Source organism: Drosophila ananassae, chromosome 3R (assembly GCF_017639315.1).
Source record: "Drosophila ananassae strain 14024-0371.13 chromosome 3R, ASM1763931v2, whole genome shotgun sequence".
In the NCBI taxonomy this organism is placed as follows: Eukaryota; Metazoa; Arthropoda; class Insecta; order Diptera; family Drosophilidae; genus Drosophila; species Drosophila ananassae.
Window position 1 is genome coordinate 9,516,357 of NC_057930.1, and position 23,796 is coordinate 9,540,152.

General features: G+C 41.0%; 7 protein-coding genes across 7 annotated transcripts in view; 4 read left to right on the plus strand and 3 right to left on the minus strand.

Annotated features, from left to right (window-relative positions):
- The window catches only part of LOC26514041, a 57,938-nt gene that overhangs the window by 20,197 nt on the left and 13,945 nt on the right, over window positions 1-23,796 (plus strand). Inside the window, exon 4 of the mRNA XM_014905149.3 lies at window positions 12,401-12,582. The gene's annotated coding sequence lies outside the window, so the exon portion shown is untranslated. The remainder of the gene's footprint in view (window positions 1-12,400; window positions 12,583-23,796) is intronic.
- On the plus strand, window positions 501-4,667 carry LOC6505894 (protein toll). Its single transcript, XM_001965008.4, has 2 exons — window positions 501-1,670; window positions 2,909-4,667. Exons 1-2 carry the CDS (start codon window positions 616-618, stop codon window positions 4,248-4,250), a joined length of 2,397 nt encoding a protein of 798 aa, XP_001965044.2. The 5' UTR covers window positions 501-615; the 3' UTR covers window positions 4,251-4,667.
- LOC6504311 (very-long-chain (3R)-3-hydroxyacyl-CoA dehydratase 3) lies at window positions 9,667-11,363 on the minus strand. Its single transcript, XM_001965009.4, has 5 exons — window positions 11,178-11,363; window positions 10,953-11,111; window positions 10,621-10,813; window positions 10,213-10,558; window positions 9,667-10,153 (listed from the first exon to the last, which is right to left on the minus strand). The coding sequence occupies exons 1-5, from the start codon at window positions 11,256-11,258 to the stop codon at window positions 9,817-9,819; spliced, it is 1,116 nt and encodes a 371-aa protein (XP_001965045.1). The 5' UTR covers window positions 11,259-11,363; the 3' UTR covers window positions 9,667-9,816.
- On the minus strand, window positions 13,530-15,481 carry LOC6504310 (60 kDa heat shock protein homolog 2, mitochondrial). The gene has a single exon (XM_001965010.4). It carries the CDS (start codon window positions 15,333-15,335, stop codon window positions 13,653-13,655), a length of 1,683 nt encoding a protein of 560 aa, XP_001965046.1. The 5' UTR covers window positions 15,336-15,481; the 3' UTR covers window positions 13,530-13,652.
- LOC6505904 lies at window positions 15,744-17,246 on the plus strand. The gene has a single exon (XM_032455104.2). It carries the CDS (start codon window positions 16,634-16,636, stop codon window positions 17,159-17,161), a length of 528 nt encoding a protein of 175 aa, XP_032310995.1. The 5' UTR covers window positions 15,744-16,633; the 3' UTR covers window positions 17,162-17,246.
- LOC6504308 lies at window positions 18,866-20,371 on the minus strand. The gene has a single exon (XM_001965012.4). The coding sequence runs from the start codon at window positions 20,260-20,262 to the stop codon at window positions 19,024-19,026; it is 1,239 nt and encodes a 412-aa protein (XP_001965048.2). The 5' UTR covers window positions 20,263-20,371; the 3' UTR covers window positions 18,866-19,023.
- Window positions 21,451-22,404, plus strand: LOC26515354. Its single transcript, XM_014905193.2, has 2 exons — window positions 21,451-21,917; window positions 21,984-22,404. Exons 1-2 carry the CDS (start codon window positions 21,523-21,525, stop codon window positions 22,000-22,002), a joined length of 414 nt encoding a protein of 137 aa, XP_014760679.1. The 5' UTR covers window positions 21,451-21,522; the 3' UTR covers window positions 22,003-22,404.

Genomic DNA, 23,796 nt, shown 5'->3' on the forward strand with positions numbered 1-23,796 from the left:
AAATAAAATTAAACATGAATCATAATTTTTGGGGTCTACCTGTTTGAAGGGGTCTCGTAAATCAAAAATCGTAGAGGCGATTAAGTGTGGTGTTGGGTGAAAAATTATTTCTGTGTATTTCTAATTCATTTTTAATTTCATGTTTAGAACTAATAGACCAAGGTAGTCATTTCACAAAAATTATTTTTAGATATTTAAGATATTTGAAGCTCTTTTAGAAGAGCTAAGCTTTTCAAGGAAATGAAGAGGCTCAATAAGAATTAAAAAAATGACTGAACTCTATTTAATAAAGCTACTTTCTAAATAAATTAAATATTTATTTAAATTAAAATGAGTTTCCTTCTTGCCACCTCTAATATTTTGATAATGGCGCCTCACATGGCTTCCATGTCGACCACTCCGATACGGCTAAAAGGCTGATAAGAAATATAAAATAGAAACAAAACGAGAACGTCTGCAGACCTGGCCCATTGGGCCTTGCTACTACCCCAAAAAACAGCTGTGATTTAGTCACTTTCGGAGCGTTGCCGTGATAACTTGTCGGCTCGTGTCGCGTTAGAAAATATAAAAAAAAATAACAGAATAGATAATAAATGCCCAGAAAGTGTCTACAAAATGTTTTGCTATTCGGCGATAGTGTGGCTCGTTTGGGCCCTTTCGGGAGTCATGGTGCCGGCGCCGGTTATTGGCCAAATCATTCCGTTGAACACCTTCTGCCACGGCCTGAGTGATCCGTGCACCTGTGCTGCCGAGGGCAACGTGGTGCGGTTCCACTGCCCGGACGAGTACGCCATGCTCCTGGAGGTCTCCGAGTCGGGGCCGTCGATCTACATGAGCTACTATGCCCACGGAGACCTCCACTGGCTGCCGCGCTTCAACATCACCGATGTGGTGAAGCTCGAGTTTGACGCGTACACCTTCTGGCCGCAGGTCTTCCTTAGCAATCTGCTATTGGAGATTGGGGTGCAGAATGTGAAGACGATTCTGTTCAGGGATCGCACCTCGGAGACGGTGGTCACACGGGACGTCTACAGTCCTGATGGCCTCTTTGAGGGATCGGACAGTCCCTTGAACATAACCACTTGGCATTTTGGCTCAGTTCCGGGTCTGAAGAAATTCCGTTTCTTTAGTGACGTGAAGGAGCTGCAGGAGAACATCTTTTTGTGCTTCGATAGCCTCACAGACCTGCAGCTGAACGTGGACGTGGAAATGCTTCCGGGAAACTTGCTCTCCTCCGTCACAAACACCTTGGAAACGCTGATAATCGAGACCCCGGGCATGGTTAGCTTCGGGTATCCGCTACTCCGGGAACTCAAGCAGTTGCGGAACTTGAGTCTGACCCTCACGGATCCACTTCGGGGTCGAGTCAGCCAGCTGCAGCCTCATCTGTTCGGGGCCATGAAGCAGCTGGTGGAAGTGCGGTTGGCTCAGGCCACTAGCCAGGTGACCCCGAAGATGTTCCAAGGCTCCAGAAGGCTTAAGCTTATCAAGATCAATGGAAATGATGATCTAAACATGCTGCCGCCGTGGATATTCCATGATCAAGGCGAGCTAACGACTTTGGACCTATCCTGCAATGCCATTAGTCAGATTGCCAACGAAACCTTCAGCGGACTGGCCAACTTAACCCTCTTGGATCTAAGCAAGAACAAGCTCACGGATATATCGAGGTTCGTTGCTCGCCTCTTTGTAACTTTTTTGCGCCTTGCTATTGTTGATTAAAAGATGGCCCACGGTGCGATAAGGTCAGACTCAAGAAGTTCCAATCGAAATAATTAGTCGGTTTCGGGGAACAGAGGAGTCTCCGCCTTATCGGCCGGCTGCTGTTGCTTCGGCTTATCAACCCTCCTCCACGGGCACGGGCGATAGCACTGGAGGTGTTCCGTGTCTCCTCCTACAGCAAAGTGGGGCTATCAGAGTGCTGTCATTAGGTTACCATTTTAAAGCAATAATTTTAGATAATTCCCGAAGTCTCCACCCAAAAGTATGCCAGACATTAGTTGTTTTTTATCGACTTTCCTTTTATTTTGGACACATCTAAGGTTAGGCGTTAGAATCCTTAACTCTCGTCGAACATAATTCAATAATATATACTTAGTTTAATTTATAGCTAATCAGACACTGATAAGATGCAGTCTTAACAAAATTAATTACATATTTTTTTATTTGGCAGATTGTAAATATAAATAAATTAAGCCGTTCTCTTGGCAGATACTTAAGAGCTCTTATAAAAGACGACTGTCATGGTATTTATAAAATGTTGATATAAAAGATTGTGAAATAGTTTTTATAAGGTTCTATGGTACACTAAATAATCTGTTTATTTGACTAAAAATATAACCAGTGTAACAGTTTCATTTGGTTTAAAAGCCCTCTAAAATATACATTTTAGTAAAATTTCATAGAATAAAAATGTATAAGAACAGTTTTTTTAAATAAACATATTTTATTTTATCTGATAAGAGGTAGTAGAGGAAAGTATTACAATAAATTCAATAGAATTCCTGTATTATTTTGTATGTATATATTTCTAAAATTTTTTAATGTTTCCCCATATTTTAGCGATAAAAAAATATTTTAGATAGACATTAAAAGATAGCATATGGAAGTAATCTAGAAGATTCTTTATAAATCAGTCTTAACTCTATATAATCCCTACACAACTTAGTCCCATCATCAAATTAGAGATAATTAAAAACACATAGAAACATCATTTGCTTAATTTTCTGATAAAAATGTATACATACCTAGAAATTGTAGATGATTTTAGAACTTACTTTGATTCACAATATGCCTACCATGTACAGCATAGTGAGTACTAGCTTTGATAGCCCCACTGAGCTTCGTAGAAACACCTAGCCCCTATTACTGATAATCTAATCCACCTGAAATCTCCTTCATCCTGCAGCAAAATATTCGAGCCGCTCGTTTCGCTGAATATCCTGCGGCTGAACAAGAACTCCTTGACCGCCTTGTCACCCCAGGTGTTCGAGAACGTGATCAGCCTGAATTACATCGAAATGGTGAACACACAGTTCTACGGGGCCACCCTGAACATGTCCTACGAGGCGGTGGTGTGCACCAACGACGAGTCCTGCCAGTACAAGTCCGCCGACTGGCAGTGCAACAAGCGCTGCATCTGCTGGGTGCAGAGGAACATCGCAAGTCTGATCGTAGACTGCCGCGGCACCGACCTGAAGGAGCTGCCACTCCTGCCACATACCACACTGGTGCAAACGGTGCTGAAAGTGGGCAACAATAGCCTCTCCGAACTGCCCGTGGTGGGTGAGCATCCGGGCTATGCGAATGTTAGTGGCCTCTTCCTGTCGGACAACAAGCTGACCAACTTGGGATCCGGAGACCAGCTGCCAGACAACCTAACCCATCTGGACGTGAGCCGGAATAGTATTTCTGCCATTAGCGAACAGTTTGTGGAATTCCTGCAAATGGAGAACAATACGATGACGCTGGCGCTCTCGGGGAATCCCCTGGCTTGTGACTGCGATGCCCTGGCGCTGCTCTTCTTTGTCCGATCAAATCCCCAACGGGTTAAGGACATCGGGGACGTGATGTGTCCGCGCCAAAAGAAGCCCCTTCAGCAAATGGAGGCCTTTGAGCTATGTCCTTCATATGTCTTGCTAGTCAGCTGTGTGATTGGTGGCCTCGTGATAGTCGCCTGCCTCATCACAGTCTTCTACCTCATGTTCCAGAAGGAGCTGAAGATCTGGCTGTACAACAACAACCTCTGCCTGTGGTGGGTCTCCGAGGAGGAGCTGGACAAGGACAAAACCTACGACGCCTTTATATCGTACTCACACAAGGACGAGGAACTGATCAGCAAGTTGCTGCCGAAGCTGGAGAGTGGTCCGCATCCATTCCGCATTTGTTTGCATGACCGGGACTGGCTGGTGGGCGACTGCATTCCGGAGCAGATAGTCCGGACTGTTGACGACTCCAAGCGGGTGATCATCGTGCTCTCGCAACACTTTATCGACTCGGTGTGGGCGCGAATGGAGTTTCGCATCGCCTACCAGGCCACATTGCAGGACAAGCGGAAGCGCATCATCATCATCCTGTACAAGGAGCTGGAGCACATGAACGGCATCGACAGCGAACTGAAGGCTTACCTCAAGCTGAACACCTACTTGAAGTGGGGAGACCCGCTCTTCTGGAGCAAACTCTGCTACGCCATGCCCCACAACCGACGAGTCCTCAAGGGCCAAAAGAAACACGCGGGTCCTCTCATCTGAGTCCTTGGAACGACTTTGGATATAGGGAAATATACTCATCCGCTTCCGCAGCTCCTATTGTATTCTAAAGTAATATTTATTTACCCAAAACATAGTCAGTATTTAGTTTCGATATAGTTTTTAAGTCAACATTCGGATGAGCTTTTATTTAGAATTTAAATCTAAACAATTTCGAAGAAATTATTCCAGTTATTGGAGTACAACTTAAGGTGATAAATTTACAAATAATATTTTTAAAATAGGCAATTATATTGTATTTATACTTTATGTTAACTGCGTCATACATAGGTACTTACTTTTAATCAAAATTACATTAGTACTGAGAATTATAGATAAAAGTCGCTACTACGTCGCAACCAATAAAAAAATTAATTTTGTCCATATCTATGATAAGGTATATTGGCAACAAAAATCATAGATTGTGGCTATTATTTGAGCACTGATATGTTGTTTATTATACAGAAATAATACCAGAGATTATGCAATAACTATACTAGATAGTTGAATGACAAAATGGTCTCTGATTGGATACAAGGCACCTTTATATTAAAATCCAATCTGCCACGAAATTAATTCAAATTAATCAAATCTTTTGAAAACTGCCAAGAAGGCCAACAAAAGCTGCAGGGACAAAGAATTTAAAATTCATCATTTTAAAAATGCTTTTCTGTCTCGTTTAATAATTAAACCACTAAGGGGAGAAACCAAATGGACACTGTTGGCACCCAGGACTAAATATCCCAGCTGGCCAAGTCCTTAGATAAGCTGGGATTTGGGGCTCCTGCCTTTGTCTGCTTTGCCTTCGAAACTTTTGCCTTCGGGATGATTTTTGCCATGAAATTTTAATTAAATTTTAAATTTCAAAGCATTCCTTAGTCATAAATTTTGTTTTCCCGTTTTGGTGAGGGAAAGTTTGGACAGATGCCATTTAATCCTGGCATCCTGCGAGCAAACACAGAATGCATCCAAAAGTGATAATTAATTGCTGTCATTCCCCATGGGTGCAAATTAATAAACAAATGCCGGCAATTGTTATTCTGCATTAATGTTTGCCAACATCATAATTATCTGGCATATTTGCCATTCATATGGACCAGGCCCGTAACTGCTTTCCGTTCAATAAAGTTGGCCAAATATTTATTCAGCCACATGCTTTAACTTCCACAGTCCGCGTCAAACTCTAATTATCCAGTTCAGTAATTGTATTGGCCCAAGTTGAGTACTTTGGGCCAGGACCTTGGTTCGGTCTAGGCCTAAAGTGGTGGCCATGCCAATTTCCAGCCAGAAATAAGTGAAAATATATGTATTAAAAAAAATAGACGAGAGGGAGGGAATTTGGCCAAGTTACGCTCTTTACGCTGTCAGCCCTTTTTCGCCACACGATTGCCTTGCCACTTTTAATGTGGGTTGTGGGTGGTTGAGGGCGGTTGGGCGGCATGGCTTGGCCCTGGGTCGGCTGCGGCGGGTCTTTGAAGATTCATGGCCTGCCCGCCGGCCAACGCTTTGTGGGCGAGGCGCCTGAAAAAGCGAGTGTCATAAGGCAAACGGCATTGGAGCGGGGCCAGTTTAGAGAAGTGAACTGTTTTAAAAACTTAAAGTATTCCAGTTAAGCGAAAACTCAATTAAGTGGTTTCTGTTGGCTAAGAAGAGTATGATAACTATCAGTTTTTAAGGAGTTAATTGGTTTCAATTAGTTAAGTCTTTGGAAACATCTGCCATATGGATTGCACTTTAGCTTTCATTCATCTACCATTTTAAGACATTGAAAATTATTTAAAACAAAATCTAAGCCCAGAAATAATAATTTAAATGCCTGGTTTAAATAAATGGCTCTTCTGCAGCAAACTGAAAGTCTGAAATTCAATCTTTTGGCCATTTCTGAATGAAATTGATTTTGTGCTCCGTGTCCAGTTCAATTTCAATTGTAGTTCCTTCGTGTCTTCCTGAACTGTATGGAATCCTATTTCCACTCGGCTTTTGTGCGCTTTTGTGTAGTTTTGTAAGTAATGACACTTGATTGCTGGCGAACACTTTGCAGCTGCCATCGAATAATCATCTTGGCTCATTTTTCATAAACTTGGAAGCCAGAGTCCAAAATCCTGAGGCGGAGCCTTGGGTTGGGTGTGAGTAGTTATCACAAACATCTGTTTGCAACTGCCCTACCATCTATCATAACTTTTGTGGGAAGGAGCTATAAAAATCAGTTTGTAGCCGCCGGAAGTTGCTGCCCTGAGACTTTCGGCTACGTGACCCGATGCTCCTGATAGTTTCCTTTCCGGCTGAAGCCGAAATTCAAACTAGGAAACTCCTTACTTAGCATCCATAAAGTTGGGATATGTGGCTCACAAGGGGCTAAGACGGGCTTAAGGACTTCGGGCGGTGGGGGCTGGACACCAATGGATTCTGGCCTGGCGCCATCATCAGCCCGGATCGAAAGCGGATGCAAAATGCAAAGATTGTTGCTGGCCCTGAGTCAGATTTGGCGGCTCCATTGTCGATGTCTCCAGTCATTTGGGTACACAAATCATGGCACATATACACACATGGAGTACGTACTCCCAATATACGTATTTCTATATGTAGTGTTTGCTGATGCTTGGCTTGCACTCTTACATATTATAGAGAGGCTTTTATTACATTGCATTTTATGGGTTTGCATTTTGCCAGCTCCTTCCGCACATTCTCGCTATATATTTCAGAACATTTGATTCAGTCTTTATATCTTGATCTTAGAAATGTTGCAAAGCAAATTAGCATATTTCATTCTGGTTTCTGTTGAAGGTCATCCTTCAAGTCTTTCAAGAGCCTTTGCTTTTCTCTGCTTGACATTTTCCGGATATTTGATTGTAATTGTTTGGCTGCATTTTGTTACTTGGTTGCTTTTCAATCACTTTTCATCCTGGGCCAGAAGTTGAGGTCTGTCCACCTCACCGGCCGCATGAATTTGGGCAATCAATCACAATCGATTTTGCTTACTGACCTACATGAACTGGCCCTCCAGCCCACATTCTTTAATATATAGACTTTAATTGGTATCTCACCAGCTCGTCCAAGCCCGAAGGCCTTATTGGATTTTTCGTTCACCGTCAAATATTCTAGTATAATAAATTGAGTTTCTAGTTCAAGTTGCTATTCGTGTATGTTCTTCTTTTAAACAATAAACCTTTGAGAAACCTTTAAAAAAGCCCCCATTAAATCCCTTTGTAATTCAGCATGTTATATAAATTATACCTTTCGGCACCTTTAGTATCCTCTTTGCGGGCTTGTCCTGCAATTAGTGTAAATTTTATTGCATACTTTCGTGGCGTGTGGCAGGTTCTGAGAATGCATTTCGATGTCGGACACAAAGAGGTCATTAACAAGTGCAGAGTTGGTCGGTTTGCGGTTTCCCTTTTCTTCGGTTTTGCTCTCTTCTCCGGCGTCAGTGGAAATCGAAGTCCCACACACATATATTGGCAGGAAATCACACATTTTCCAAGGATATTGACAGCCTGAAATACGAGCAAAAAATAAGGAATTTTATATGGAGAATCCGCAATCCATTCGACCTAAATTGAATTAAATTTCAGTTTGGTTCAGGCTCTTCAATCTTAATTTCAATTATGTTTGCCAGGCTCTTTACATACATTTTTTGGAAACAGACTATCCATCCTCTTATTAGAGATCTTTTCTCTAGCCCTTATTTAAGCGGACGACAAATATTTGCAATAATTTTCTTTGATGTTTTTTCAACACGGATTAGCTTGGAGTCGGTGTAATTTTTTGTCCTTTGTTGGGTTAGGATCTGGGTGCCTGGCAACCAGCTTACTTATCTTTGATTGCGTGCAATACCCGACAATGCCAATATTTTCCATTGTCCTGGACCTGGGGCACTTTCGCTACTTTCTACCCTCTGACAGCGCCAGTCCAGTGCCTGTTCGCTTGATAAATCACCTGTCCAACCGGGGGTGCCCAACGAGAAACTATAACTGGCGGTAAATCATGAAGTCAAAGAGTTTCTGATGCCTGCACTTTTCGGCTGAATCTCCAGATGCACCAGAGACCGCTCTACATCTGGCATAATCCGGACATTTTTCCAGCCAGAAGGAGGCCAGAAGCCACTAGTGGCCAGTGCTTCGGTGGCCGAAAATCAATCGCGGCCAGGCATTAATCAAAACCCCATTTATCAGGTGCTGGTGCTTTATTAGCTGCCAGCTGGCCATGGTCGGTGATTAGTTGAGCGTTAACCCCGGCTCGGGTCAGTTCCATGCCAGCACCAGTACCAGTACCGGTTCAACAAAAAAAAGGACAAAAAGCCCACCTATCCAAACCGAATGAGAGTGCAAATTGCAGTGAATATTTCACGCGAAACGGTGCTTGATGGGGATAAATTTCGCTGGCATGTTGGACGAATCGCTGGCCCGGCCGGGAGCCATTAATCTCGGCCTCAGCAGGTGACAATTGCCGGCTGCACTATCGTCGAAACCATTAGGACCCCCACTTTGTCCCCTGTCGGTTCACGAATCTAATTAAAGTTCTATTCCACGCGATATTGCTTATAAATAATAAGTGGCCTGCATGTGAAAGACACTCACGCGGAAATGACAACGTCAGGAGTCCCGGGCTCTAACGAGCTCCATTCAGAAATCGAATCCAGTTTCGGGTCGAGTGGATCACCAATAACTTGTGCAACGTCCTCGAGTGCAAATTGGATTACCACCCATCATCAAATGGCAAAGGAGCCCGAGGGCGAGGAGCCAAAGCCTGACAGGATGTTAACGCTCAATGCACGCGGTCTTTTGGTATGTTGTCTAGAAAATACATATATATGATACATATCTGTGTAGTACTTTCATATAGAATCCCTTTGATAAGAGTGCTTACTTTGTGGTGATGTAATTTTCACAAAAGAAAAGCATGGAAGTTACCTGCCACATTGCACTGGCAAAAAAATTGAACAAGGGTAAACAATAATACTAAATATTCTCATAAATATTCAAGCACATTTTACAGTGAAAATCATTGGAAAAAGTCTTATTAATATTCAATAGTTTTTTAACCGGTTTGAGTGGTGGAATATGAAAATAAATAATTCCTTTAAAATTCGCATACATAATATGAATCAAAAATATGTTTTTTGGGTATATACAGTATTTATGTTTATCCATTTATTTTTATAAATTTTCTTATTCAACCTTAAATACCATTCAGAAGAAAATAATCACTTTGTGATGTGGACAACCACATTAGAAGGCAGTTATCTGTCATAAATATTTAAGTCTTAAAAACCCCTTCGTTAATTAAAAAATGAAAAAGTTCATTGGTCTAAGAAGCATATCCTATAAAGCCAAAAAGTAATGATAGCCTTAAAGAATACCATTCTAAGCCACACAACTACATCTACGCAATCTCTAAAGTGAAATGAAAACAATTTACATTTGCAATATGATAAAAATGTTTAATGAACGTCAAAAGTTGAATAGTTTGGTGGATCTATAAGTTCTTTGGACTGTTGGCTTATGCTAAACGACAATAGGAAAACGTACTGCCACAATGCGAACGAACCTTGCTCCGGGCAGTGGGTCGATTAGTCGGCGTGAAGATGCTGCCGGCGCTTGCCACGCCCTCTTCCCAGCTTCTTGGCCCGCAACTTGGCCATGTGCGACATGACCAAGTAGCTGCCCGGCAGGATCAGCAGCAGGAGGTAGATTTTCAGGAAAAGAACCATGTCGAAAGTGATGTTCCAGCGGTTGGGCATGTCGACGCAAAATCGTTTCGTCTCCTCGATGTAGGGAATGTTGCGGAGCACAATGATGCCCTCACACAGAATGCCCATGGGGTAAAGCGGTATCCAAATGGTGTAGCGCAGCCAAGTGAGCAGACCCACCTCGCGGCCCAGTAGCTGACTTAGATAGAAAGGATAGCTGGCGAAGAAGAAACTTATTTTATTAAAAGACACAAACATTAAAGCCATCTTACTTACCGCACAAGTTCCACAAGAGACCAAATGATAAACACATAGAAAACCACTGGTTTGGTGTACATGCGTGGTTCCATTTCAATCATTAGAAAGAGGACAAAGTTTCTGCCCGATACTTGGAAAAACGGTACCAACGGACTGCCCTTCGTGTAGCCGAACAGCGGATGCATCACTTCAAGATACTGTAACAATTGTACAAACTTGAAGGCATTGCCCACGTTGGCGTATGTCTTGGCAATGCTTTCAGCGCCATCGCGATAGTATAGCACTCCCATGACAGTCACTATATAAAGGTATCCTATGAACATGGCCAGGTTGTAGAATATCATGTAGACCTTTTTTGTTTTCTCTAAAAGTAAGAAAAATAGGTTACAGTGTATACGGTTTGAAGTGATCACAGAGAGAGTTTACCCTTAATGTAACCCAGCTCGCGTTTTTGCAGGTCTGCGTACTCCTGCTGATAGTCTTGACGCACATCCCGTGGCTTCTCCTCCAGTTCTGCATCGTCCTCGGTGCGCCAACGATCGAAATCGATCTTCAGCCAGTGTGGTTTCTGGGGAGTGGCCACTAGACGGGGCCACCATTCCGGTTCCAGTTTTCTAATCTGCACCGACGAAAGATATTTAAATGATTAGATATCGTCTTCTTGGGTGGATACAATGATATCCAATATTGGAACATTATATTTTCCTATGGAATTTTTATACCATTCTTGTATGTAACTTTTTTAGGGATTCTCTTACCTGCAGTTCGATTTTGTTGTCGCTGACCACAAATGTGGCATTCTCATCATCTATCAGGGAATAGAAGTGCAGCTGGAACTTGTAGGCATTCATGCCCCGGGCTCCGTGGCCATTGGCACTGAAATTCACCGCAACCGGCGAAAAGTCTGCGATAGCGCCCTAAAAAAATTTCGATTATTGATTTTTCGCATAGGAAGAGTCTCTTGTAATTAAATTCCTACATACCTTGGCATCTTTGAGGTCGACTTTCAGTAACAGTGCCTGTTTGGTCTGCGACCAGAAAACAAACGGGCTGAGGCTCTCCATTTAATTAGCTCAAAATTAAAACATCTCTGTATACTTTTAGAGGGGCTTGTTATCAATGGGAGATAATGGTAAGGATTTTCTGTGTGACCAGCCTGAAAAATTGTATTTTCGCTGAAGGAAAATTGTTGCCAGATGCCTTACGTCATTGTTGCCACACCATGTATAAATTTAAGAATTACTAAAATAAAAAATTTTGTTTTTTGCTTGTTTATTTAAGAAAAACCTATTGATAAGAAACAGAAGATTTATTTTTAATAAAATGTTTTTAATTATTTTAAAATCGTCTGTCTTTTTCACCATATGGTGAATAAATATATTTGAATGCTGTCAGGCACCAAAAGCTGACTGCTATGGCACTTGGCTACATGGCGCGCATTTGAAAAAGTTAAATTAGAATAAGGATTCTATAGTAAAGCCATATATTTAATCGAAGAAAAAAAGAAACAAAATTGATCACTATAAAAAAGATTATGGGGAAATGCAATTTATATAAACTTCAGACTGATAAATATCGTTATAAAAGCTCTAAAACACCTTAATCACAGACTTAACTGCACTCACAAATTACTCAAATTCTTTTGGACTGGGACAGGATAATAGTGATAAACTTTTTGTTGGCGATTTCTCTTTGCAACGCCTTACCGTTGCGCTGCGCGTTTTGGGTCATTTTGATTTATGAGCCGCCACCGCACAAGTCGGAAGTTGTCAGACAACAGGGCAAAAACAGAAGCAAAAACCGACAAAAAATCCTTCGGCACAGTCGAGGACCTTGGCTTGGTGTGTGTTTATAGGTTGTCTGTGTGTGTGTGTGTGTGTGTTGTGGGTGTGTGTATCCTTGTTCTATGACCAGACATGAAAATGTGGTGTTTACGCTATTGTTGTCCTTTTTAGCTTCCTTCCTTTCAGCTTTTTTTTTTTTCATTTTCGGGTTGGGTATCGAGGGGGTTTTGTTGCTAAAACAAGAGGCGACAACTTGTCAGGCTTGTTTTGCCATTGGATTTGATATTTTGTATTTACGAACAATAAACCCCAGCAACCGAAAACAAAACCAACAATGGAGCATACGTGTCGTCGCGAGAGTTTAGGGCTTGAGAAATCACAACTGCTAATCCAGATGAGTATTTTCCGAATCTCTTTCACAGCCAGCACGATTCCATATCATTTTGCACACAACATAACCGACATTGCTACAAAACTGGGCGCCGCAAAATGCTGCGCTTCCTCAAGAACCGTTAGAGCCCCGGCTCTGGTATCGTACCGCCCATCTATGTATCTATATAGTATATGTACATATGTGTATGCTTAGCTATATCTTCGCCTCAAGGTAAGTCCTAACTTTAAGTCCTAACTAAATACCAAATCAGAAACATCGTTTAAATTGCAAAGTTCTCAGGCAACTCAAGTAACGCCACACATTATCCTGATTTCCTCCTTTAAGTAACTCTGTTGCATTATTCAGATTGCAATTTTGCGGGCCGGCAAAAACGAACAACGACCCTCGATGGTGGCAGTGACCCATAAAAATAACCAATGCCAGTTAATTATGCATGCGTTAAGGGCTTGACCCTCTTAATAAACAGATGTTTCTGTTTGCCCGGCCAACGTGACGTATACGTGTTGCCAGCGCCCCTCTGGCATTTTCCCTTCATTTAATTGCGCCTAATCACCTTTAATGACATCGCTACATGCTTACATAAATGACATACACGACTCCAATATATAACTCATATATATCAAGATAAATAGAATTGCGCTTGCTGACATTACCCTCTCCAGCCCGCCGCCAGGACTTCCTTTTTGTAGCATTATTTGAGGTCTCTTTCCTTGTTTGTGTTGCCGGCGCCCAAACAAAGCGCAGCAAATGGTTAAGGTCAAGTCAAAATGAGTCGAAATGAGTAGGAACAGGAGCAGTTACAAGGACATGTGGGAGTTTGGTTGGGGGCAGGACGCCGAGGGACGAGCGATAGGAATTTCCGTTCTGTCTATTGAAAGCGGCATGCGTGCCTCTACGAGCTTAAATTATGGTTTCGACAAGAAAAACAAGGATACACTTAAGGACACTGCAAACATTTTTTGAGGAGTTAAATTTAAAAATTGTTTATTTCAATAAATAAATTAATATTTTTTTAAACATTAACCTTTTATTTGAAACCTTTTATTAGTTTTTTAAAAATAAGCAAACTTTTAATATTTTAAAGCCCGAAAATTCCGATTAAAAGTTGTTTATAGCCAAAAAGATACATATGTTATAATAAAACAAAAATATTTTTTCAACTTATTTTAATTTTTTACCAAGATACTTTTAAGATTATATAGATCCATTAGAATTTTTATGTTGTCCAAATTTGCAATCGCACATTCCAGTTCTACACAAATAAAAGGAAAAATACTCTTCTACATGCCAACCAGATTTGCCAAATCCCTCGTGACCTGGTTTTTGGGAATCCTTGGCTTGACCGGCTCTTCCGTGATCAGCACCTCTGTAGTGGCCATTAAAGCGGCAATGCCGGTGGCACCAACTACGGCATGCCGCATGACGTCCGTGGGGTCCATAATTTGGCGTTCCATTAGATCCCCGTACTCCCCGGCGGCGGCATCGTAGCCAAAGTTACCATTGCCCTCCAGGACATTGTGAGTTACCTCGTCGGGATCAACGCCTGCATTGCGAGCGATGGTGTAGCACGGCAGACGCAGTGCATCCCGCACGATCTCCCTGCCCATTTGCTGCTCCATCGTCTTTGCAGGCTTTAGCTCATCGAGGATCGGAATGCAACGCAAGTAGGCAGTTCCACCGCCGGGCAAAACACCGTCGCTCATAGCCTTCCGCACGGCGTTGATGCAGTCCTTGAGCCGCTCCTTGCGCTCCACGATTTCCATTTCACTGACTCCGCCCACGTGAATAACAGCCATTCGACCCATCAGCCTGCCCTCACGTTGATGCAGTCGCTCCATTTCCTCGTCGGTGAAGGCCTGATCCTTGAGCTCTGCGATTTCAGAGAAGCGGCGTTTCTTCAGTTTCTTGTCCACGTTGAGCGGTCTCAGAAGGTGTGTCTCTTTGGCATTCACAAAGACTTCCTCCACTTCGCCGAAATGATCCTCAGTGAGGTCGGCCAGCCAGCTCTCATCCTCCAAGAGGGTGGCACCCGTGCATATAGCCAAATCTTGCATATCCTCGCGCATCTCATCCACGCATCCTGGCGCATTTATGGCGCACACCTGGACGGTTTCTTGCAGCTGATTCACCACCAATGCCTTTAGTACATCGGCCGAGAACTCCTTGGCTATGATCACTATGGGCTGATCCTTGGCCTTGGCCATCTCCAAGGCGGGCAAAATCTGGGACACTGCCTTAATCTTGGCGAGGGTGATCAAGAGCAGGCAGTCGCGAAACTCCAGCAGGCCGTCTTTCATATTCAAAGCAAAGAATGGTGAAGCATAGCTCGACGATATGTGCACGCCATCCTGGAATATTACCTCGTCCTGGCCGGTGGATGAATCCTTTACGAGGATTACTCCACTCTCGCCTAGCTCCAAGATTACGTCACCTATCAGTCCAGAGAGGCTTTCGTCACCGTTGAGCGCCACCTTGGCCACCGCCTCCACTTCGCCGATGGTGTCGATCGTTTGGGACATGTCCTGCAGAGCGTCGCTTACCACACGCGCCGCACTCAGCATTCCCTCCCGCAGCAGTTGGACATTGATGTTCGGCTGGCGAAGGATCTGCATGCCTCGGCAGGTCATACCCCGGGCCAGGATCGTGGCCGTGGTGGTGCCATCGCCGACCTCGTTGTTGGTTTTGTTGGTGGCTTGGCGAATGAGCTGGGCGCCAAGGTTGCAGCGACGATCTTTTAGCTCCACATTATTGGCCACAGTGATGCCGTCCTTGGTGATCTTCGGCGATACCAGCAGCTGCTCGATCAACACGTTCCTGCCCTTCGGTCCCAGAGTGGTGGCCACCGCATTGGCCATCACATTCACTCCATGCAGGAGCATACTGCGGGCCTCCAACCCAAAGCGAATGTCCTTGGCATAGGTCCGTACTAGGGCGTAGCCCTTAAGACCGACTCGGTGCAGCATATTGTTTCTTGATCCTACTCTTTAATTTTGCAGCTTTCGATCCCGAACCAAGGAATTTCTGTGTATTTTATGCAAAAGTTGGGGCCCCAATAAGTGAGCAATTTTCGTGATTGTGTGACTACATGAAAGGAAATAAAAAGAGAATGATTTTCTAAGTTATTTTATGCTTGAAGTGAAATATAGGGAAAAATATATAAAATATAAAAATTAATAAAGGCTTAATATGTAAATGGAGTTTGCATCTTAAAAAAACGCAAGAATTAGTAAAAATTTTGAAAATAATAATTTTGAAATTATGATTTACTGTTTTTGATGGATTTGTAAAATTTATTGTTTTATTGGTTATTATTAATAGGCAATCTTTAAATATTGCATTGCATATATTTATATACTTAAAAAAATTTAAAATAAAAATAAATAAAACCAAAAATTTTGAATGGAAGTTCAGCCAGGTACGATTTTTGTGGTCGAATACGTATACGAATTTTCTAAAGATATTACCTTCAATTTGACTAAATTGTCTTATGTAGTAAACTTTTCCGGATATTACCCAGTTTCCAATATTTTTACCCAAGCTATACGAAGGGTACCATAGAGTCGCGCATGTCAATATCGCTTTTTATTATGTTACAACTTGTTTTCCTTTTCGTCATTTTATTTTAACAACAAATAATACATTTGCGCCATGTTTCCTGCTTGTTTTTCGGCTTTCGTTTATTAAATGTGGCGTGCACGTGTTGGTAAACTAACACACATACACGCTGAGAGACAGATCCACCCACACCCACAACCACAGTGTCACACAGACAGTGGCAGACACGACAGTCGCCGACACACTCACAGACACACACAAGGACACACTCGAAGCAGACAATGTGATTCCTACATTAATATTAACGTTAAAGGAGCAACAACAAAAACGTTCATCAAACATGCGGCGTTTAGTACGCAAACACACACACACACACACACACACATACATCCATCCACTGACGAGCTCCAAATGGCGGAAAACGAGTGCGAGCGAGAGGGCGGACGGCCATTTCCTTTCGCCTCTTTCCGGTGCGTTGAAAGTTTCGCTTTCGTTTTTCGTTCGCCGCTGGCTTTCCTCCATTTTTTTTTAGCTTTTTTGGTTGTCTTTCAGTTGGCGGCGAGCATTTCCTTAAGGCAAACGCGGCTTTGATTTGTCCTCCGCACGATATTCATTCCGTTGTCAGAAAAAAATCCCAAAAAAAACGTGCAGTGTGTGCTTTTTAGTGAGTTAACGGAATATACATCCGATCCTCGGAGCTGCGATCATGGCTCTGGTGGCCCACCGAATGATGCTGCCCTCGCGGCACCGCCGCTCCACCACCCAACAGCAGGTGGCCCGCAACAAGGTGGGTGTCCTGCTGGTGCCCAGCGTGGCGGATTACTATGCCGGCGGCGCCGACCAGCTGGCCACGCCACAGCCCACGCCGACCGCATCCCAGCAGCACCTCAACCTGCAGGTGGAGTCGCCACTGGAACCCGGCGACAGCAACATCAGCAGCGGCAACGGAAAAGTGAGTGCAACAAGTGTTGCTTGCAAGTGCAACAGCCTAGATTCGGATTTCGTTGCATGCAAAGTCGCATTGAAGTTCCTCGTCGAAAGTCCTTCTAGCGTTTGCTTTCTCGCTTTAACACTACTGCTTTCTCGCTTTGGCAGCTCAGCTTTTTTGCTTCAACTGGCGCCAAGTTTATGGCTCGGTAGTGGTTGTTGTTCTTGGTCATGGTTTTGCTGGGACTGGGATGGGAGAAGTCGGTTGGGTTTATTATGTATACGACATGTGGCAGTCAAGCTGTGAGGAATATTGGAGTGTCTGGTTAGCTGGTTAGAACTTGTTCACATAAATACTTCTTCCGATAACTTTAATCTAAATATACATACAATTTTAAACCTTAATTTTTATATATTATATTTTTATAACTATTTAATAGGTTTTGGGGTTGATGAACTTAAGAAAATATATTCTATCAGAGAAAAAAAAAGCATAAACTAAAATACACTAAAATTAACACAACATAAACAGAAACATATATACTTGATTTATTTATTTATTTTTAATAATTTCTTATATTAACTATTTAAATAATCAATCAAACCAAATACGACAAAAGCCATTAGGACTAATCATTTTTTAAATATAACCTGTTGTTCAAATGCCTGCATGTCATTGCTCCTCAGATTGTCATTATTTTTCATATCCGCCCACGAAATTTCCGTAAACCAATTAAATACAACTGATTTTGATTGGTTTTCTTATTGTTTTTATTGTCGCCGCCAAGGTGCGTGTCATGCCAGTCTTTATACCTACAATGTTTAACGCCTCCCTTGTCACGACCTTAGGAAACAAATGGAATTTTTAATCCGTATTGTTAAACGGATTGGTGTTGGCCATAATTGAATAGCTGCTTTCGACTGTTTTTGTTTTGGTTTCCCAACTCACTGACACCTACAATTATTGCGATGTTACAATGCGTGACGAACTTGACGCTGACCGATTGTAATCGCAAAAGGCCATAATTTATTTAATGCAGGAGCCGGCTCGGGGTGTTGGGTCCTGCCAACGGCTACACTAATCAATAAGTTCTAATGCGTGTCCTTGACATGTTATAAATAGCCAGGAGGTGCTCAATTTGGCGCAATTTGTATGCAGGCTGTGCAATTTAGCCTAAAGTCAACGAATGATAAATAGTAACTGGCTTAGGGGTTGAATGCTTCTTTAATGGGCTTAAATATTTCAGATTTTAAATCCTTTAACTAATTAGGAAATTTCGATAAAAGTTAGTAAACTTAGCGTTGATTACGTTGAAGTTATTTTTCTAATTCAAAACCTTTCTCACCCTAAAGGACTAAAGGAGAAACTCACCTCATTTAACACAAAAACCTTTGAAGCTTTTCGCTCTCTTTCTTTCCGAAAGCTTTCAACAGTATTATCTTCTCAGGAAGGTTTGTGTCTCGTCTATGTGATTTTTAAATTGTATTAGCATTCTAACATGTTTTTTTTTTAAATTTTTGTACGAAATTTCCATTATATTCAAACCTCTAAAAAACCCCCTGACATCCGCTATAGAATTACAATGCTGTTTTATAACGAGTTTTTGCATTGATAGCATAGCTTAATGCTTATGCTTTTAACACTTATATAAAAAAAACCTCTTGACGAGGTAAAATATCGGTGCACAAACTTTCATATAAAAAATGGAAACATTCTTATTCGGCACGTGCCTGATTTTTAGTTTGTTTTTCTTGCACGTGCAAGTTTTTCTTGCACGTGCCGAACAAGAATAATATGCATTTTTGTAGACCTATATAGCATATTTTCGTCACCAAAATTGATATCAGATATTTTGGGTTTAGCATAAAGGTCCGTCCAGGAGGCGAAGGCAAGTACCGGCTGTACACAAATGTGTACTCGATTGTAATACCCTTCCATATACATACGTGGACGGGGTACCTTCCCTTGGAATAGTTGACTAGGAACGGGACATAAGGGTTTTCCGTTTGGTGTAGTGTGTTGTGTTTATTTTAGATATATCCAAATATCCATGTTGCGGTGTGTAAAAATGAGTTACAAAAATTGGGTAAAATATCATCACATATACCATATAACAAAACCATAACAAATAACAATGTGGAGCTAATTTTACAGACGCTTTTTGGGATTTACATGCACTCCGCTAGGGTGCAGAAGTCGACAGGAAGGTGCCACAGCATGTATTTCAGCTTGTTGCATTGCTTTGCGAGGAAAGCGACGCTTTCGTCATCAATGTAGACTGTGATCTCGACGTTCTGACAGCCGCGATATACTACTTTTCTGTCGTACTCCTTTGAACAGGGATCGAGGGTGACCTGAGACATGACACACCACTTGCTGGTGTCGAGCCCACAATTCTGATTTTCAATTATTCTAAACATGCGACACAGTGTCCGCTTCACTATCAACGGAAGGACAAATGAGCATCTTGTCAACTCAAAGTGTCTTAAGAACGACTGACATTTAAAGGGAGGACACATGGGCCGGGCAGTACGTAAGAGCCATTCTTGAGTGTCGGAACCATCACAAACTATCATAAGGGCGCAATCGAATATCACGGCAGGCATACATTGGCTGAAAATCAGGGCGTTTGGATCTTCTGAGAACTGGAACTGTTCCGCTAGGAAAATCAAAATGCACTTGAAGTCACAGTTACATGGGTCTTCCTCATTCACAATAATGACCGCATATCTACGGTCTTCCGGGAGAACATTTGCATAGGGTGGACGACCGTAGCTTTTGCAGCAATGAATTTCACATTTGTCCCGACATTTCTGGTCCTCCTCGACCTCCAAGGGGGGACAGCAGAACTTCTTGCGCAGGGCGCGGATTTTTTTTTCTTTGGCCACCTCCTCGCTGCTTGAGGCATTGGAGGTGTCTTCGGTGCTGGCCGTGCTGCTCGCGGTACTTCCCTCTGTTGTGCTGCAGCAAGCCCCCGTTGAACAATCGTCACGCAGAGTAAGGTTGCAGTCCGCCAGACTGGAACAACTCGTAGAAGACTCATTTGCAGAGCTTAGGGGAAGCTCAACATCCATATCCATATCTACCTCCATCGACATCTCCGGGGACCCGCAGCCGATATCTTCGAGGTAACACAATTTGCAAACTGGCTTCGTGTCATCAAACAGTTCGATCCAGGCAGGGTCGTTGCCCTGCATGCTTATCTGACACATCCTTGAAACATCCGATAACATAAGGTCGTCGGAAAGTTTTGAATGGCTTAATAGCATTCGCTGACGCTTCACTGGAACTTTGGTTCGTATTTCCAGTAGCTTCTTCAAATCATAAATCGATGCTCCATCGCGGACTCTTACCAACGGCACTCGGCCGGCTGTCCTACCACCTTCAAAAAATATCTTGAAATACATATTCACCAAAACGAACTTTATTATTATTGAAATAAAATGTCCGAAAATTTTCGTCCTAGACTTTTTTTTTAATTCTCTTTTTGAACAAATTGATATGAACGCTTTTAACAATACGATACGAGTGATTCAGAGCTAAGCCTGAAACAGGATTGACATGTTTGATATAAGGCAGCAGCTACTGCGTTTCAAAATATTTATTTTTTCAGAATTTCCGAGACATCTAATGAAAATAATTTCATCCTTGTTTCTATTGAAGGCAGTTTGTAAGTTGTAACGGCCGTGATCGGTCGACTATATCCTAAAGCTTCCTTATAACTAAAAAATCGGAAATGTCATAACTTTGGTGATTCTGTGAGTAGCTTTATGTTTCTGAATTTGAATACCCGTTGAAGAATAATAGTCATTTGCCGAAATTAGGCGTGACAGAATACCTCGACAGTTCTGAATAAAAAAAGATGAAATCATGAAAAGTGGTTGTATAAATTCCTTTAGGGATTCCCTTATTTTCTTAACGGTTAAACTTTGGTTAGCTGTTTATTATGCATATTTAAGTTTCAGACATTTCAACAACTCAAAAGCCCAAGAATTTTAAACATTTTAGTTGGTACTGTGAAAACCAAGCTGGTTGCTCTTCTCTTTTAAAAGTAATAGGGCAACACTTAAATGAAAAAAGCTGTTTATTTAAAATTGGTTGAAAATATTAAAAAAATATTAAATACAAAATGAAAAGGGGGCATTACATTGAAACGCAGTTTAGGAGACATCTCTTACACTATACACTTTATAGTATAAAGAATATACATAAATATTTGAACAGGATCTTTTGACTTTCAACGTATGATTCTTTCAGTTTTAAAGCGGTATCAAACTTGGCACTCATCTTGTATGAGTTAGACTGTATCCTATAGCTTCAATATGACTTTACCATCGAAAATGTCATAAATGTATGCGAATTTTTTTCAAAATTCATTTATTATGAAATTGGCCTAACATCAAAACATCATTCAACGGCAAGAGTTTATAAATGTCGCTGACCAGTCAAAAATTTTAAATTATATAGAAATTTTCGCGTGGTTTGGATAGAACTAAAAATTTAAAAGTTTAGAAAATTTTTGGGTATACACTTTTTTTTAAAGCGATTTTAAGAATGAACTCTATTAATCGATAAATTATCAATGTGGGCCACTTTCATTTGACATATGTCATTACTGTGTCAAAGACGAAGCTAGCAAGACATCGGTTTTTATATTCCTGTGAAAAATGACTGACGGTTATTCGATTTATGATGTGGCTGCATATGAGGAGGTTGATGATTCTCCGGAAGTCATTCTTACTCCGGAGGAGCAGAACGAACGGGACGTGCAGTCCATTATCAATTTGGCACAGCAGGAGCACGAGGATCAAACCCACAATCAAGTAATTGCCGCAATAAAGAAACGCAAAGAGCAAGAGTTAGCGAAGCAACGTGATATTAACAAATTCCATCCAAGTTTTATCAGGGACAATGATCAGACCGAATATGCCTTCAAGGATCTACTAGAAGACTTAGATGTTTCTTCCTCAGATGATAGCGATGAGTTTGACGAGTACGACGACCACTATGCATATGTTATAAATCAAAAGGGTTCAAGAGGGTTATTTTTTCACAACCTTATGTAAGTGCATTCGTACTTATTGCGACATTTTACTGCCTGTTCTATATTTTTATGCTTTTTTTTTAGGTATGGGGAAATATCATAATTTCAAGTTCGGGAACAATTCAGGAATACATACACACATAAACATAAATAATTTTAATCTTAAAGAATCGAGTCACAAATTAACCGATTCAATCAATTTTATTGGAAAATGATCTCTTTGGATTGCCAAATTTTAATATAAAGCTTTTATTTTTGGCATATTCAATTAAATGAAATAAAATTTTGACCGATTGCAAATAATTTCAAGTGCAGGAATAATTTATCATTTCACACATACATACATATAAATTATTTTAATCGTAATGAATCCTGGCATGAATGAAGCAATTCGAGTAATTTAACTGCAAAATAATCTTTTTGGAATATCAAATATAAAGATAAAGCTTTTATTTTTGATATAATCAATAAATCAATCAAATAAAAGGTGCAGAATTTTTCTCAATTTTATTGGAGTAATGACATAATATTATTTCAAGTATTTAAAAATAACATGAAATAATTCAAATACGATGAGAAATTTTAATCTGAGTGAATCGGGGCATGAATGAAACATTTAAACATTTTAATAGCAAGTAAATCCCTTTGGATTGTCAAATATCAAGATTTAGCTTTTATTTTTAACATTTTTGATTTTTAAACTTTGTAAACTCAATGTGGTATGAAAATCGTAGCGAAAAATCAAAAGTAAACATCAAAAAGTAGTGTGTTTACAATTCCAGAATATAAAACATCCATACGTAAAGAGAATAATAATCTTTATGAATCCTGGCATAAATTAAGCAATTTATGCAATTTATTAAAAATAAAGCAATTTAAGCTTTATTTTTGATATAATCAATAAAATCAAATAAAAGGTGCACCCTTTTTTCTAATTTCATTGGAGTAATGACCTAATATAACTTCAAGAATATGTAAGTAATCAAGAACAAGACATATTTCTAGAATACATACAATGAGTAATTTTAATCTTAGTGAATCGGCGCATGAAGGAAACTATTTAAACATTTAAATGGCAAGGGGATCTCTTTGGATTGTCAAATACCAAGGTGAAGCTTTTATATTTTACATTTTTGATGTTTATACCTCCAAAACATGGTATAAACATCCGATAAACATACCTCCCTCCGATGGTATAAACATCGTAGCGGATTACGATAAGTGTCAAGTGTGTATGCAATTCCAGAATACAACACAAATGTAACTACGGGTAGGGAATATTAATCTTTATGAATCCTGGCATAAAAGAAGCAATTCAAGCATTTTAACTGCAAAAGGATCTCTTTGGATTGTCAAATATTAAGATGAAGCTTTTATTTTTAACAAATAAAATGAAAAACAATCTCAACTTGATGAGAAAATCTTGGTGCTTTTCAAACTAATTACACTGAAACAATCGAAAGGGATTATCTAGGTATCACTTCACCTTTCATTTTCCCTGACCAGTCCTGCTGGCAAAACCAAAACATCCTCGTAACCAAAAGGCTTACAGGGATTTATGCATGAATGGGGAGTGGGTGGTATAAATATTACACCAACTACTACTGGCAATTACCATGATGATAATGATGATAAGAGTAAATAAGCAAGGTCTCGGGTGCATCTTGTAAGCCGCATGCCCAATTGTCATAATTTATGCAACGAGCAGCCCGAAAAACCAAGCAGTCAACGTTTTGTCCCTCTTTGAAACTTTAATTAAGTTCAACTTGTCTATGCCTTACACATGAGACTTGAGCGTATGCGATGCGGTCTCTCTCTTTCGCATCTTTCCCTCTCTCATTCACACAGACACCAATTCCCACACAACCAAACGCTTCACGCATAAGCCAGAAAGGGC